Source organism: Zootoca vivipara, chromosome 9 (genome assembly GCF_965207765.1).
Source record: "Zootoca vivipara chromosome 9, rZooViv2.hap1.1, whole genome shotgun sequence".
In the NCBI taxonomy this organism is placed as follows: Eukaryota; Metazoa; Chordata; class Lepidosauria; order Squamata; family Lacertidae; genus Zootoca; species Zootoca vivipara.
The window spans coordinates 48,166,003-48,184,003 of record NC_142592.1 but is presented as its reverse complement, the minus strand read 5'-3'; the positions used below and the strand labels follow the sequence as shown (position 1 = coordinate 48,184,003).

General features: G+C 44.7%; 1 protein-coding gene across 2 annotated transcripts in view; it reads right to left on the bottom strand.

The window, feature by feature from the left end:
• Positions 1–18,001, bottom strand: part of APPL2 (adaptor protein, phosphotyrosine interacting with PH domain and leucine zipper 2) — a 35,219-nt gene that overhangs the window by 6,492 nt on the left and 10,726 nt on the right. The window contains exons 3-14 of one of the 2 annotated variants that reach the window (XM_035128670.3): positions 14,734–14,793; positions 14,222–14,293; positions 9,467–9,554; positions 7,953–7,994; positions 7,802–7,860; positions 5,997–6,143; positions 4,426–4,508; positions 2,390–2,548; positions 1,537–1,725; positions 1,176–1,218; positions 1,021–1,077; positions 794–882 (exon numbers count right to left, since the gene is read on the bottom strand). In XM_035128670.3, the coding sequence (XP_034984561.3) occupies positions 794–882; positions 1,021–1,077; positions 1,176–1,218; positions 1,537–1,725; positions 2,390–2,548; positions 4,426–4,508; positions 5,997–6,143; positions 7,802–7,860; positions 7,953–7,994; positions 9,467–9,554; positions 14,222–14,293; positions 14,734–14,793 (1,088 nt within the window). The remainder of the gene's footprint in view (positions 1–793; positions 883–1,020; positions 1,078–1,175; positions 1,219–1,536; positions 1,726–2,389; positions 2,549–4,425; positions 4,509–5,996; positions 6,144–7,801; positions 7,861–7,952; positions 7,995–9,466; positions 9,555–14,221; positions 14,294–14,733; positions 14,794–18,001) is intronic. The other variant, XM_035128669.3, reaches the window with a different exon arrangement.

The following is an 18,001-nucleotide window of genomic DNA, read 5'->3' as shown; positions in this document are numbered from 1 at the left end:
CAGGGTCTGAGCTGACATTTAAACATCCTCGCCACCAACCTCCAATTTTGGATAGTTAAAATGTGTTTTAAACAAGGAAATAAGACGTAATAATCAGGAACTAAATCAGAATGCAAGGGTGGGGTGGGTGTGTCAGCTTTTACAAGACAATCCACCTGTCATCTCTTGATGGACATGTGGATTGTACTGCCCACCTGTCAAAATCCCTTGTGCGGGGTTCCTGAGCACAGAGAGCCAGCTAGCCACCTAATGCATTTATGCAACCTACCACCAACTGCCTCGATGCAATGCACAACAAAATAAACAACATCAATATTATAATCACCATACAAGAAAGGAAAAGATGAGAATCCGAACGATACTTCTGCCTGGGCTAAGATGAATTGAAAGAACACAACCCACTGAAATAAGGCACCGGCAATGCATCTTTAATAGGTGCTGGATGTTGTTACTGTCTGCACTCATCTAAGACCTGTAATAAGGGTGTTTACCCAAACTTGGGACTGCTTAAGATCCAGTTTGCACATGAAACTGCATGGTGCAGGTAGCAGTTAGCTACCATGTGTAGATTAGAATGCAACAGCTGAGCTATCCATTCAGGAAACTTATGGTACAGCCTTTCATGTAATGGACCACTTCAGAACACAGTGGGGGAACACTTGCTCCCTCTGTCAAAACCGCGATGCTTGCAGAATGCTATTAGGTCAAAAGACTGGGCTTCTTCCTGACATGCTAATTTTCTTTGCGCAAGGAGCATCCAAACATTTCCAGACTAAGATGGCAAAAATGTTACCTGGGGGGTTGATTTTCCTGCTTCTTCCCAAAGCTTGTGATTGGCGTCACGGCTTGCTGCGCTGTCTGATTCAGCCTGATGGCAACGGCCTGAAGCAAAGCAGAGGCACAGCCTTAAAGAAAGTTCTGCGATATTGCCCAAGCAAACATTGAATGGGAGATCCTATTGTATTTGGGGTGGGGGGCTTGTTTGAGTTATCAAAGCATTTCATTTCAAAGCCTACTCACTTCAGGATTGTCAGTAAGATAGATCTGCCGAGAGATGTTGTTGATTGCACATATCCACTAGAAGAGGAAAACGAGAAAGAGAAACGCCAGAGATTTCAATTTAGTTCTGGAATTTTAATTTCTTTAGTAGAAACAAAGCGAAACAAAGTGTTTACCTCCTCATATTCTTTCTTGCTTTCTGCCTGAAGGGTTATCCCTCTGTAAAAGAAAACAAAAACCACCCCATCATTTTCTTTCTTTGCCCCATTAGAGGATTTTAAGCAGAAACTACATAGCCAACTAACAGGCCACCTACATTTCTATTCAGCTACCTTGGTGGAGCTAGCAGAAGGCAGTGCAAGGACTCCCAGAAGCTCAGCGGAGCTTCCCCCCCAAAATTTTCTTAGGTAACTGGAGACCTCCCTAAAGGTGAGGCTTATGCTCAAGGCAACTCAGTTAATGCAGCCAGACTGAAGGATGCAAGCCTTCCTTTTGGGTAGGGTAGTTGTTCCCTAGCAGAAGCCCCAAGACACATACGCTTTCCCTGTAGGAGTGGTGATCTGAAAGCAGTAACGTCGGTCTTCGCAGTCGACTGCCATCACAGAGCAGTTGTCCAGATCCTGGATCAGTCCCCCGGCGACGGCTCCCCTGGGCTGGCACATCAGGTTCCCACCTTGAGTGAAGAAGTACAGCCTGTCCCAAGTTGTAGTCACCAGGCCTGATTTGCTGTAGGAAAAGACCAGAGCTTCGATGTCACCATCACACCAGCAGCAAAGCAGCAGCATTCACTCCCTCCTCACGGCCAAAAAACAATACTTTTGGGAAAGGGAACTGAGCAGTGTGTGTTTTCTAAGGTCAAATCCCACCCACCACCTTCACCGCACACATTTTAAGACTCCCGCTATCTTTTTGTAATGTCAACAAGGCATCTTGTGGGACTTGAATTTTGTATTGTGGCAGAAGCATGTGCAGGCACTTTTCATTATCCCACAGTACAAGGGACATCATGACGGCTACTAGTCGCTGCTTTGACTCTCTTTTAGCTCCTTGGTTTTCTGGCACTGCTGCATCGTACATTTTGGGAGGAGGGGGCATGTGATTTGCATATGCAGAAGTCAGGTTCAATCCTTGACAACATCTCCAGGGTAACAGGAAATTTCTCAGCATCAGCACTTGAGAAAGACATGGAGAGGGCAGGCGAGAGTTCCGAGGTCCAGAAAGGGAGGCGTGGAGGGCCACATAACCCCCCCCCCCTCAGAGCTGAGGTCCTTGATGTAGCATTCTACTTTTAGGAACCTTAGGTCCCAATTTTGGAAACCCACCGAACTAGCTAGAGTACTAGCCCGTCTACCATGCTAGGACATGACTCCCTCCCAGGAATCTTCCTTACTTTCTAAGGTTAAGGTAGCCAGCCTTCTGAATCAGGTTTCTGTTGATGAGAGGCGACGCTGCGTCGAAGTCAGGCGTGTACACTGATTCGCCAACCGAAAGCAGATCTTGCTGAGATACCCGCATAGCTTCTGCCTCAGTGTCCAGTTCTCCCTGTACACTACAGGAGAGAATAAACATCAAAACACTTCATGGCCATAGCTTGCTTGCTTAGGCTGTCCCCGACAAATGCAGAGCATACATTTCCTTTCTCTTCTTTAGAATATTTGATTGGTTTTATAATAAAATGGCATAGACGAACTGCACAAAACCTGCAGAGCGTTACACGCACACACCAGGAACTGAGCAGGAACATGGTCAAATAATGGGCTCATTGAATGAACCACCACAAAGGCTTCAACTATCTGTGACACATCTTCTCCATACGTAAGCATGAGTGGCGGGAGGCCCGACATGAACGACCCTTCTATTTACCTAGCTGATACAGTGGAACCTCGGTTTATGAACACCTCGGTTTATGAATTTTCAGTTTATGAACGCCGCGGACCCATCTGGAACGGATTAATTCACTTTCCATTACTTTTAATGGGAAAGTTCGCTTCAGTTTATGAACGCTTCAGTTTATGAACAGACTTCCGGAACCAATTACACCCATGTTTCAGTTTATGAGCGCTTCAGTTTAAGTACTCCGCGGACCCGTCTGGAACGGATTAATCCACTTTCCATTACTTTCAATGGGAAAGTTCGCTTCAGTTTATGAACGGTTACTCCGCAGACCGTCTGGAACGGATTAATCCACTTTCCATTACTTTCAATGGGAAAGTTCGCTTCAGTTTATGAACGCTTCAGTTTATGAACAGACTTCCAGAACCAATTGTGTTCATAAACCGAGGTACCACTGTATATGAGAACCATACCTTGTCAAAAATGTGTTTGGTTTCTCAACACCGCTTCTGCGTTTCAATAGTTCAGAAAGAGTCAGATCCCAAGCTTTCCCTCACCATCTCATCAGAGATACACAATATCATAGAATAGAATCATAGAGTTGGAAGAGACCGCAAGGGCCATCTGGTCCAACCCCCTGCCAAGCAGGAAACACCATCAAAGCATTCTTGACATATGCCTGCCAAGCCTCTGCTTAAAGACCTCCAAAGGAGGAGATATATTAGTAATACTTTGTTTAAAAGTAGTAACAATTTATTAAAATTTTCATATTTATTAAATGATGTAAACAAACAATTTATTAACAATTAACTAAAATTTACATGTTTCTCCAGGCACTTAAAATGAGACAAGCGGAAATGTAAGAGGGCACTTTCATGTGTGTTTTTTAATCCTAGAAGCAGCAACATGGTTTTCTAGATACACTTGCATCCTCTGGCTGCCAGGCTGGTGCGAGACATTAGGAAGAACTTCCTGACAGTAAGAGCTGTTCGACAGTGGAATTTGCTGCCAAGAAGTGTGGTGGAGTCTCCTTCTTTGGAGGTCTTTAAGCAGAGGCTTGACAGACATATGTCAAGAGTGCTTTGATGGTGTTTCCTGCTTGGCAGGGGGTTGGACTGGATGGCCCTTGTGGTCTCTTCCAACTCTATGATTCTATGAGACTCGGAATAGGGGCTCTTTGGCATGGTGACAACGATAAGGCCCCTACTCCCTAACCAGGACTGCGATCAGCCCTGGGCACCACAGGCTCTCTCTGCCATTGCTCTGACAGTCACAGCACCACTCACTGTCCCCCACTGGGCGCCAGGCAACACTTCAGTCATGTACGGTTAGCAGTACTTTTGAACTGGAGCGAAGCTGGACTCCCATTCAAAAGCAGCCCTGCTGCAAAATTCACTGAAGGCTGTGGAAGGCGTCACATCTGGGTCAGGCAGGTGAGGGGTCCTTCCAAGCCATGGGGGCCCCTTGCCAGTGCCCCACCCGGTTATGACTGCTGGTGTCAGACCTCATGGTAGCTGCCAGTCACAGCAAACTCATTCTCAGAAATGGCAAAAAAGAGCAAACAGGCAAAAGCAAGCTGGAACGATCCGTTACCTTTCAACCATGCTTGAGACTGAAGATAGAAAGCTGTCCATCTTTTTGGTGAACATCTCGGCTCCCTTCTTAAAAAATTTAATCTGAAAAATATAAAAAGAGGGAGAGCACACACTACTCCTGAATATTTTTTTGTTGGCAAACTCCTTGCAGTAACATGGGACACTGGGGTTTATATGATCCAACAAACTGGTCTTTCATACTGGGAGTCAAGGAGTTGCTGGCTAGGGAGCAGGGTATATCAGGGGCAAGGAGAACTTTGGCCCTCCAGATGTTGCTGAACTCCCAACTCCCATAATCACAGGCCGTATTTGCTGGGACTGGTGGGAGTTCAACAGCATTTGGAAGAGCAAAAATTCCCCATCGCTGGCCTACGTCTTAGAAAGAGAACAAGACGTGAACCCACAACAAAATATTTTCTAGGTATAGGACACTCTGTTCAGTGTCATTTCCAGTCAACCATGCCCTCTTCTAGGATTATAATTATTATTGGCACCTGTCTGTCTCGGGAGACAATGGAGGAGTTCGCCTTCAGGGGTAAAGTCAAACCGTTGGAGAGTTACAGAGCCTGCTGTGGTTGTAGAGACTGATATGAGAGAGACATGTTTTGTTGCAGCTGGGGCAGATGAAGGCGTCTGGTTTTGCTGCTAGAGGTGCGCCAGAGTGTTTCTTCTCTCTGCGCTCCCCTCGGTGTTTATTTCTCCTCTGGTCACTGCTGTGGACACACAACCTGACTGTCTGTCGTCTGCAAGGGATTCCCACACGGCACGGTTGATGTGGTCAGTCTTCATGTCATGTTTGCAGACAGCTTTAGTGTCAGGGACTGGACTGAGGGGGATGAGACTGAGGAGGAATGGTGGAGACCGTCCGTCCCGTCCCCGGCTCCACCTGAACTTCTCAGAGAAGAGGAAGGCAGTAATGAATTACAGCAGTGGTTTGAGGAAGGTCACAGCTCAGAGACTGCTGAACAGAAGAGTTAGGAGGTGTTGGGAGAAGAGAAGGGGGAGGCAGAGACAGAGCAGCCAGCTGACACGTTACCACTGGAGAGCATATCTGACCCCCCTCCTCCCAGAACTCGGCGTGCATTGAAAGTTGAAGAGCGAAGGACTCAGAGACAATTAGCCCCTAGCGGCCACCGTAAGGGAAAGTGCTGTTGCTAGGAAGGGAGCGTGGAGCTCAGTTGGAGCAACACCATTTTTAGGAAAGCTGCATTTCCTTGTCGTTCTCTGTGAATTATTGAATAAATGGCTCTTGTTTTGGGCTGCCCCAAGGGAGGGAACTGATTTCCCACCAAAGCCTGACACTTTGTGAAACGGGCCTGGTCTGCCAACGGACCTGGTGCTTGAAGCCAGCTCCCCATAACAGCACATCCTTGGGGATCCTGCCATCGTCCATTCTGTGAAGATGGCACCAGAGTGCTTTAAATGTATGGTGTGGATGCAGCCTTTAAATGTATGGTGTGGATGCAGCAGTTTTTAACTGAACCAGACAATGCTCAGTGGTTTCCAAACAAGCTCAGCTGCAGCGAAGAAGGGTTTGCGGCCCAAGATGCTGCATCTAGGGACACGTACCTGGGAGCGCGTGTATCCCAGCATGGGCTCCAGCATGGCGATTCTTTTGCGGTACTGCAAAGCATTAAGGGCACAGTAATACTGTAGCGACGAGAGATGCTGCTTCCTCCGGGCGCTGGCTACCTCTTTGGCAACTTCCGCCTTCAGCTGAACGAAAAAAGGTTAGCAAAGGAACAGCAGATGAGCCATTGCAGGACAGGGTCAGCAGTGCATTGAGCAGCCAGTTAAATGACACCCAAGTGCCACTGAAATCACTGTGACTATACTACTACTAATTATTTATATACTGCCCAATAATAACCAGGTTAATAAATTATTATTATTATTATTACTTATACCCTCCCCCATCTGGCCGGGTTTCCCCAGCCATTCTGGGTGGCTTCCAACAGAATATTAAAAACACGATAAAACATCAAAAACTTCCCTAAACAGGGCTGCCTTCAGATGTATTCTACAAGTCAGATAGTTGTTTATTTCCTTGACATCCGATGGGAGGGCGTTTCACAGGACGGGCACCACTACCAAGAAGGCCCTCTACCTGGTTCTCTGTTACCCCACTTCTCGCAGTGAGGGAACTGCCAGAAGGCCCTCAGAGCTGGACCTCAGTGTCCGGGCTGAACGATGGGGGTGGAGATGCTCCTTCAAGTATATTGATCGTTCAGTACATTTACGAGCACAGTTCAAAGTAAAATAAAAAAATTCCTTCAGTAGCACCTTAAAGACCAACTAAGTTTTTATTTTGGTATGAGCTTTCGTGTTTTTTTATTTTTATTTTTATTTTTTTACTTCGACCCAGACCAACACGGCTACCTACCTGTAAACAGTTCAAAGTGTTGGTGCTGACCTTTAAAGCCCTAAATGGCCTCGGTCCAGTATACCTGAAGGAGCGTCTCCACCCCCATCGTTCTGCCTGGACACCGAGGTCCAGTACCGAGGGCCTTCTGGTGGTTCCCTCGTTGCAAGAAGCCAGGTTGCAGGGAACCAGGCAGAGGGCCTTCTCGGTGGTGGCGCCCGCCCTGTGGAACGCCCTCCCATCAGATGTCAAAGAGAAAAACAGCTACCAAATTTTTAGAAGACATCTGAAGGCAGCCCTGCCTGTTTAGGGAGGCTTTTAATGTTTAATATATTATTGTATTTCATTTTTCTGTTGTAAGCCGCCCAGAGTGGCTGGGGAAACCCAGCCAGATGGGCAGGGTATAAATAAATAAATTATTATTATTATTATTATTATTATTATTATTATTATTATTATTATTATTAGGCCAAGGCCATTTAAGGCTTTAAAGGTCAGCAACAACACTCTCAATTGTGCTCAGAAACGTACTGGGAGCCAGTGTAGATCTTTCAGGACTGGTGTTATACTGATTCATTATGAAGAGACTTGGGTGTCAATAACAGTCTGTGCATCACACCCTTCTCAGAATGGTACTTATCATGTGGAAGATGTATATACACCATTCACCACATTGGGGTTATTTGCATATGCATAAAAAAAACCTTTAGCTTTCTTTCCACCCCACCCCACCCCGCTCCAAAAGCCATCTCAAACATCCTATATTAGCATTTAAGAAAGGGCAATGATGAAGTATCTACTTTACACACAAAATACTCCAGGCTGAGCCCTTGTGATCTCCAGGGAAAGCTAAAGGTTTGTCTGAAATCTTGGAGAGCTGCTGCCAGTCCGAGTAAACAATATGGAGCTAGATAAGGCGGCTTCTTATGTTCACAGAACTGTACCCTGTTGAGGACTTTTCATTACATAAAATTCATCTTATCAAATGTGCCAAGATGTTGGAGTATCTTACCTTTTCATTCTCTCTCTTTTTGGGTAGCCTGCTGTACTTTGCCATGGAGACGTCGTGTTCTGCAAGCATCGAAGGCACAGTTTAGCATCACTAACTCATGCACACCGTCAGCAAAAGTGCAGTCAAATGAAAGACCAATGTGAAAACATACCATTGCTGGCAAGGCTGAAGAGATCCTTCAAAGTGCTTACTTCTAGGAAAAAGCAGAAGGCAAAAACAAAGGGCTTGCGCATTAGTGCAAAGATTCAGCGAAATGACCTGAGATGTGCCAACTGAAACTTTGAACATTCACAGTGACCTTCTTCACAAATTCCATTGCAACTACTTGACTTCATGCAAAGAAACGTGCAATGTATTTATTTCCTTAATCGGCCCAGAACTGCTTCAGTCAATTGTCCTATGTTGACATTATGCAGCAGAACAGTGGCAGAAATGGGGATTTTTTTGTAGACATTTAACTGGACTAGCAATCCTCCCTGAACAGTAGAAACGCCACAATGAATAGGGATGGAGAATGGTCCTCCAGCTGTTGCTGGACTACAACTCCTATCATCTCTGACCACCAGCCATGCTGACTGGGGCTACTGGGGGCTGGAGCCCAACAACACTAGCAGGAAGACCACCGGTTCCCCACTCCTGGGTCTAGAACAGTGATGGCGAACCTATGACACGCGTGTCAGACGTGACACGCAGAGCCCTCACTGCTGGCACGCGCCCCATCGGGCCCATTCTCCCCTCCCCATTTGTTCTTCCACTCCTCCTGCAGCTTGTCTCAGCTAGAGCTTGTCTCAGCTGTTGCTGGTAGCCAGAGATTGGTTTTTTAACCCTTTCTGTGCTGTTTTTTTCCTGGCGCTTTGGCAGACTATGTCGGTGCTGCATGTTAGTTCCAGCGAAGGTATTATTCGTCATTTATTTCTGTTCTCTTTCCCCCCAAAAATCGCAGCAGCTTTGGGGCACCCCCCCCAAAAAAAAACAAAGCAACTTTTGCACCCCCCGCAAAAAACCCTCCAAAACTTTGGTTAGCAGCTCCCCCAAAAAGCTTAACAACTCTGGGCACTTTGTGATAAATAAGGGATTTTTGGTTTGGTTTGATTAAATAATTAGTTTTTGGTTTATTAAATACAGTTATATATTACAATTATACATTTTTGTTATTTAAACTATAAATATCGTGAAATTATGGTTTTTTCTTGAAGTGACACACCACTCGAGTTATGCTCGGTTTTGGGGCGAATTTTGACACACTAAGCTCAAAGGTTGCCCATCACTGGTCTAGAAGCTGTCGCCGTCGCTCAGGTCTTAAGCCCTAAATACAGGGCACACTGTCCCATCTAGGGCAGCATCCTGTTCTCAAGGTGGACATTCAGATGCCCACAGGAAGCCCAGTAGCAGGACCTGAGCACAGCGGTCCTTTTCAGTTTGCCATGCCTGCCAAGCTTACCATACCTATTTCCAAATAAACATGCACTTGCTAGCACTTGCAAGCCCCACTGTGTTCAGCGTGTGGGGTGGCTGTTTTTAAACTCCCGCTGAAGTCTGCATAGGGGCGTAACCTTAACTAATTTTCTTTAAGGTACGAAAGTTGTCTGGAGTGCAAAAAGAAAAAGTGTCCCTCTCTTCCTTTGCTTCCTACTAAGCGCTCCCAGTCCCACCTAGAAGATTTACCTGTAAGGTCTTTTTCACGGAATTGGATGATGGGGAGAACCATGGTGTCTGCGAGCTGCTTGGCCAGTTCGGTGTGCAGAATGTTAAGCTGAAAGACAGGAGGGCAGCCCATTCGTTTAGAAGGCAGCAATAACATCCCCGGTACCCTAAATTCACCGTCAAGTGCTTGAATGGAAAACCAAATGTGGCTCAGTAGGGCGGACAGGAAAGTTCAAATTTGTGCTTGACTGTGGGAACTTTAAAGCCAGAATGGGGACATTTTTGCCTTCCAAATGTTGCTGGACTCCAATTCCCATTGTGCCTGACCACCATCCACGGTGGATAAGGGCTGATGGGAGTTGGGGGTCCAACAACAGCTGGAGGGCCATAGGTTACTCACCCCTACTCTGAAGTACAGTTCCCTCATTGCGAGAAGTGAGGTTACAGGGAACCAGACAGAGGGCCTTCTCTGTAGTGGCACCCGCCCTGTGGAACGCCCTCCCAGCAGATGTCAAGGAAATAAGCAGCTATCCTAATTTTAAAAGACATCTGAAGGCAGCCCTGTTTAGGGAAGATTTTAATATTTAATGCTGTATTGTTTTATTATTCGATTGGGAGCCACCCAGAGTGGCTGGGGAGACTCAGCCAGATGGGCGGGGTAAAAATAATATATTATTATTATTATTATTTTATTATTATTATTATTATTATTATTATTATTATTATTATTATTATTATCTCTGTGTAGTTAGTCATCATTATAGCAAAGTGAGTTGCCCAAATAGCTTTCTCTGAAGTGAGGAGCAGTACAGTACTCTATTAGAACAGTGGACCAAATCAATACCATCTGCTTATTAAGCGGGAGCCAATATATTTATTTGTTTTTCTTTAAATCCACACACATTCGTATATATTTAAACAGTGTTTTCTTAAATTGTTTGAAGCCATTTGCTTTCAAAGCCAACCTTTTTTTTTTTTGAGAATATGTTGATTCTTCAGTAGGGTTTTCCATAATAAATAATCCCATGTCGCTCTCAAAAAACCAACTCCAATAAGAAGGTATCAAAAACATTGATTTCCATGAAACATTCTTACGGGGAACTGAAATATCCACCATCTGGCTTTACCAGATTACATGTTAAAAATTCAGAACAGTCCATAGGTGAAAACAAGTCTGTTTACATAGATATTAGTAATAATATTAGTATCTGTCCATGCATCAGTGAGCTTTGATCACGGGGTGAGTCTTGCTGAAATTAGTTGTGGGCTGCCAAATACACGCGGCTTCAGGTGAGAAGAAATGTCTCCATTTCTCAAGATTAAAGAGTTTACTTAAGGAGAGGCTTTGAAACAAGACTTTATATTTACTCTGCAGCCTTTTCCTGCAGGCTGGACTGCTTCGCTTATGCCCTGGCAAAAGACATGACTCAAACAAAACAGCTGTCGTCACAATTTTCAATTTTCACAGTGGAGGGTATCAATTTATTATTATTATTATTATTATTATTATTATTATTATTATTATTATTATTATTATTTATTGGTATTGGCTTTCTTAACTGTGTGGCTGGACCTGTAGACAAACAAGGAGATCAAAAGGCAAGATTCCTAGAAAGTAGTTGCTTGGAAGGAATTACTAGAATTCCTAGAAAGTAGTTGCTTATGTTTTATAAAGATCGTTAATCTACATGGCTATGAGAGAAAACGAAAGTGATTTGAGCTTTTTAAGATGGCGCTGCTTCGACGCAACAGGGAGCTCCAGACTAAGAAGATTTATGGGGAGGCTGGACTGATTAACCCACACAGGAGAAAGAACATCTGTGAAACCTTGTTTGATATTTATCTCAGCAGCTGGGAAACAATCGGTTGAAAGTGGAAAACATCTATGTGACTGTAAGGGGAAGATCTGGATTATTATGAACTTGGAGAGACGATTTGAACTTTAGAAAAAAGACGGCAGTGGACGGTTGCGAGGAATCCCCAATTTCTTGAAGCATGGGAACCCAAAAAAAAAAATTCTCTAGATGATTTGGCATAACATTCGGTTTGATTGATATATATATGTGTATAATTTGAAATAATGAATGTGATATAATTGGTTTTAATTGGAAAATTAATAAAAATATATTTTTTTAAAAAAGAAAGTAGTTGCTTATGAAGACGAATCTCCAAACAGGAAGAAGTTCAAAAAGGATACTGACGAACTGGAACGTGTCCAGAAGAGGGCAACCAAAATGGTCAAAGGCCTGGAAACGATGCCTTATGAGGAACGGCTTAGGGAGCTGGGTATGTTTAGCCTGGAGAAGAGAAGGTTAAGGGGTGATATGATAGCCATGTTCAAATATATGAAAGGATGTCATATGGAGGAGGGAGAAAGATTGTTTTCTGCTGCTCCAGAGAAGCGGACACGGAGCAATGGATTCAAACTTCAAGAAAGAAGATTCCACCTAAACATTAGGAAGAACTTCCTGACAGTAAGAGCTGTTCGACAGTGGAATTTGCTACCAAGGAGTGTGGTGGATTCTCCTTCTTTTGAGGTCTTTAAGCAGAGGCTTGACAGCCATATGTCAAGAATGATTTGATGGTGTTTCCTGCTTGGCAGGGGGTTGGACTGGATGGCCCTTGTGGTCTCTTCCAACTCTATGATTCTATGATTCTAAGAAGGGGACTTGATCAGAAGACCTGAGGCATGTTAGCAAATACCAGGCATGAAGAACCTTCTTCAGCCTGAGGGCCACAGTCCCTCTCGGTGGGCAGGGCCAAAGGCCAAAGTGGGCAGAGCCACTGAGGTGACTCTTACCTTTGGGCAGTCAGCCACAATATAGACACATAGGAGCCAGAGGTTTCTGCACCGTCTCCCCCCCACACCTCTCTCCTTCCAGGAAAGCAAAAGGCATTCTAATCATTATTGTACAAAGGCACATTCCAGCCAGGCAAAGCCCTCAAGGAAGGTGTGGGCCAGGGCCAGGGAAGGGTGTCACCTGGGAAGGGCCCCGAGGGTTATTGAAACTCTGGCCAATGTAATTAGAGAAGATGGAAATATAAAATGAATGATCAATGATCAAAAAGAGAAAATAAGCTTATTTGCAGATGACAACTTGCTAACAATTGTAGATCCGTTAGAAAATATGCAGGTAATAGAGGCACATTTGGGGGGGAAAAACTGGAGAAATAACAGGGTTGTGAATTAATTGGTCTTGTTTCAACACTACAGGATGGTGCTATTTTATATATAAAAAGCTAAGACTAAATAAGTACTTCCATGGGATTGTATGCTTGAAATCATAGAATGGTAGAGCTGGAAGGGACCCTGAGGATCATCTAGTCCAACCCCTGCAATACAGGACTAGGCAGCTGTCCCCTATGGGGATCAAACCTGCAACCTTGGCGTGGCATCAGCACCATGCTCTAACCAAATGAACTATAAGTCCATGTCACAGACGTAAACTAATTTAATGGCCACTCCCTCTCCTCAGAAACTTCAATTTCTGTGAGAGGCTGTGGGGGTACGGCTATCTCAGCACTCTCACCAAACTACAAATCAAATTCAAGGATCCTTTGGGCGAAGCCAGGACAGTTAGCACTGGTATAAGCAACAATATTTACTTCTAGTGTAGATATGCTCCAACATCCCTTGAATTGTGCATCTTGGCTGTGTGTGGTTAAGAAATGGAAACCAGCTGGAAAAGGGTGTGGAAGCCTAGGAAGAAAGAAGACACTGTACCCTGGCCCAATGAGGACTAGAATTCCCAGGGTTCAAGCCAACAGAAGAGATGTTCTGTGTCTCTAGACAATGGGTGGAGAAAGGGAAAGGGAAGACACCCCCCGACTGTCTCTGCAGAGCTGGAAATATTGCGTTATAAATTTAAGAGAGGCGCCAGAAAAGCCTCCTGAAGGCAAATGTAGGCCAAGAATTTTGAACTATCTTTTTACTGCATTTGTGCACAGACCAAAATGTCATTTTGAAGTACAAAGTGCATTTGAGCCAAAAAGAAAAAGAACTCCCCTCCACCTTAAAGCCAATTCTAAATACTGGAAACGTTGAACGACGTTTGTTGTGCACTCGGGAGCTGTTATTTTAAGTCTGCCTAGAAATAGCAGAACTTCAGCAAGCTAACATGGGTTGGCATGTTAAGTCTGCTGCAGCAAACACACAGAAGAGAAGTTGAATTTATTATGGCAACAATCAGCTGGCTAGCACATATAGATTCTCACACACACACACACACACACACACACACACGTGCGTAGACCAGAGGTGGGAAGCCTGTGGCCTAACAAATGTTGCTGGGAATACAATTCCCATCATTCCTGATTGCTAGCCATGAATATTGGGCTCTGTGAAGACTCCACCTCTAACTGGAGGGCATCTCCTGCTCCCCACCCCTGGTGTGTAAGAGAGAAAAAGTTGTGGGCCAAAAGGCAGAAAGATGCAGCCAATAACAATGACTCTAGCCAGAGTAAGTGGGTCCATCTTTAGCGCGCCACAACACTTTGCATAAATTTAACAAGAACTGCTAAATAAGATAAAGGGAACTTCAGGATTCTTCTCCCTCTCTCTCTCTCTCCCTCTCTCTCTCTCTCTGCTTCTCCTTCGCCCCATCATTTTACGAGCAGAATAAGATGAGGCCTTTTCTACAGACTATATATAGCACAAACAGGCCACCCTTCACCGCGCTCCCCCTTTGTAAATCTCAAGGTCGTCACAGCTTCAACGAGATAAACAGACACCATAAAAAAAAACCTAAGAAAAAACTTGCTGGCCATTTGGATTACCTCGTCCACAACTTTTGAAAAGTACTGAAGGGTGGATATCACTTCTTCATCTCCTTTACCCAGGGCAAAGTTCTGCAAAGGAAATGAAAACAAGATGTTAGGTTCCCAGTGCCTCCCATGGAGTTCTATGGGATAAACTAAAAGCAACCTGCGGTCTTGGACACAGGTGTGCACCCTTCTTCCCTCTTGCCATTGGCAAGATGCTTCTGGGCTCCAGCTGCTGGAAACTGCAGGAGGGGAGAGAGCTGCTGTGCTCAGGTCCTGCTCACAGTCTTCCCACAGGCATCTGGTCAGGCACTGTGAGAACAGGATGCTAGACTAGGAGGACCACTGACCTGGTCCAGCAGGTTCTTCTTATGCTCTCCCCTCGCCCCACCCCCATTCTTGCTCCAAGATGTTGAGGCAAGTTTTGACATCGCCAGCAATATAACTAAGCAAACCCCTTAGAAACTTTTCACCTCTACCATCTAATCTGCTGAACATGGAGGCTGCGCAGGGTAAATCAGGCGTACCTGTTTTTCGTACGCAAGAAGCTGCTTGGAGAGCTGCTGGGTTGCCAGGCACATTTCATTCTGCAAGGAGAAAAGGTATTTCATTACTAATGATCACACACCAACTTAAAAGGCTCCGCTTGAATATTAGGCAGGCACTGTCTCTGTTGTCTTGCCAGCACCTTCCTCTTTCAACCAGGCGTTTTAAGCTGAGCTCTCTCCAAGCCTGCATCTGTACTGGAATTGTTTTAAAGGTTTTTTGTTTGGTTTGTTTTATCATTTGTTGTCTGCCACCCTAGGCTCCTTTGAGAGGGAGATCAGGATATACAGGTGAATCTCAGAAAATTAGAATATTGTCAAAAAGTGCATTTATTTCAGTAATGCAACTTATTATTTATTTTTATTTTTACAAAAACTTTCTTTTGGAAATTCCACAGTAATAAAACAAATAGTTACAATAACACAAAAATAAACAAAAATAAATATCGCTATTACATTTCATTAATTCCATTCCATTTATAATTGACCCGCCTAATGACAAATAATTACAATTACAACAAATAAAGGCTTGACATATCTTGCTTTGCAAGTCATGCATCTATCTCATATATTGGTTTCACCTTTTAAGTTGCATTACTGAAATAAATGCACTTTACAACGATATTCTAATTTTCCGAGTTTCACCTGTAAATTTAATAAACAAACAAATGAATTAACAGTGCAATCTTATACATGTCCATTCAGATGTAAGCCACACCAAGTTCAGTAGGACTTACTGCAATGTGAACTGTGCATCATACTGCAGCATAAGCCTCATTTATATTCTTAATGGGCACTACAGTTGCCACCCTCTGCGTTTCAGATCATATTATTCATCAGGAGCACCAATATTTATGGACCAGCCTGCAAATTCCACACACCAGGTGGCTGCAGGGCCATGTGACAATTCGGAGGAAGAGAGGGGAACTAGCCCCGTTGTATATCGGGGGGGGGGGGGTTGTGTGGAGAGAGTCTCTTCCTTTAAATTCCTGGGAGTTTACCCTAGTGAAGACGTCACTTGGAAAAACAATATAACTCAGGTGGTTAGGAAGGCCTAACAGGGACTCCATTTTCTCAGGGTCTTGCGAAAGAACAATATTAAACAACAATTGATGACCTCCTTCTACCGGTCCACAATAGAAAGTGTCCTCCTCATATTGTATCACAGCGTGGTACGCTGGCTTGACAGCCACAGACAGAAAGTCTTTACAGAGGGTGGTGAACACAGCGCATGGTATCATGGGCTATCCCCTGAGCCCGCTAGATGACATCGCAAGAGATCGTTGCCTTAGGAGAGAGAGAAAAATTCTCAGGGACGATTCATACCCCGGCCAGCACCTCTTTAATTTTCTACCCCTGGGCAGGAGATATAGAAGTATAATCAGTCGTATCAACAGGCTAAAAAGCAGTTTCTATCTGTGGGCTGTTAGGCTGCTGAACAGAAAATAATGCAACTGACTTTCGGGGTTGGTGTGTTGTGCGACAAGCACACAGAGTGCAATGAGATTGTTTGTGGGGGGGAGGCTTGGTTAATTTCATTGTGCACAGGTTGTACATTGACAATAAAGGTATTATCATCATCATCATCATCATCACCTTGCTACAGTTCAAACTTGCATATACAGTGGTACCTCTACTTACGAATAACTCTACTTACAAATGTTTCTACTTACGAATGGAGCTCCGTCCGCCATCTTGGATGCAGTTTAGATAGGATTTTTTCTACTTACGAATTCTTAGATAGGGTTGCTTTGACTTACAAATTTTTTCTCCCAATGCATTCCTATGGGATTCGACTTACAATTTTTTTCGACTTATGAATGTGCGTTTGGAACGCATTAAATTCGTAAGTAGAGGTACCACTGTATCCCAGAGCAGTACTCTATAGACATTTCTAGAGTTCCCTTCTTTCTAAATACAGTCATACCTCGGTTTAAGTACGCTTCGGTTTGAGTACTTTCAGTTTAAGTACTCCACGGACCCGCCTGGAACGGATTAATCCATTTTCCATTACTTTCAATGGGAAAGTACGCTTCAGGTTAAGTACGCTTCAGGTTAAGTATGGACTTCCAGAACCAATTACACTCATACTTCGGGTTAAGTACGCTTCAGGTTGAGTACTCCACGGACCCGCCTGGAACGGATTAATCCATTTTCCATTACTTTCAATGGGAAAGTTCGCTTCAGGTTAAGTACACTTCAGGTTAAGTACAGACTTCCGGAACCAACTGTGTACTTAAACCGAGGTACCACTGTATACATAACCCCCAAACCATATTTACTGCTTTAATGTTTTACTTCTCAACTGATGTTTGTATCGTCGAGGTGTGGAAAGACCACAGACTTTAGGAAAATAAAATTTTCCTCCACTGCCTATCAGTGGTATCGTTCCCCCATCATAGTAAGCCATAGTTAACGGTTAACTGTGAATGCAGAAATCGTCCCCACTTCACTGCATCCCTATGGGAGTAATAATTCACAAACACTAGCTTAGTGCTACATCCAGCTTGGGGACTGTGGTTTGTTTCACTCAAACAAAAAATACTTGGAAAGCCAAGAACAAATCCTGACTACAATGTGGCTTCTTTGGAACAAAAGAAATAAACTGTGATCCCCAATCAAGGAGAATCAAACCACGATACACCAGCACATTTGCAATCAAACATTAACAATGGTTTACCATGATCTTGGAATGCAGCCGCACAACTCTTTCACCACCTAAGCAGATTACAAAGTAGATTTCACAACAAACACAGCAAAGTAGTAATTGTATGCAATGCTTATGGCTCAAATTGGGGCAAATACATATTGACCGCATTTGGACATCACAAACTTTACAACTTATAGCTCTCTACCTCACACACGCAATGCACCAGGGCCATCTTAAGCATATTCGGCGCCGTGGTGCGAAGATCCCTCCGGCGCCCCCCAAAGAGGGAATAAGGGAGGTTCCCAACCCCCCCACCCCCCAAAAACAACTTAAGCCAAACCTGAGGAGGATGGGCGGCCTCCGCCTCAACGAAGCCTCTCAGGCGTCCCTCACAAGCAGCGCCGCCGCTGCCTCAGTTCCAAACGCTCCCTCTGAGCCTGTCCCACCAGCACCATCCCCGCAGTCCGTGGGGGGCTGGGCAGGTGGCAAGGGGCCTGGGCTGAGCAGCAGCTGCGCCGGCCATTCAGCAGGCGTGGAAGACGGGGCTTGGGAGCGCTCGGCAGCGGCCCGGGGTGGCAGTTTCTTGGGGCCGAGGGGGCA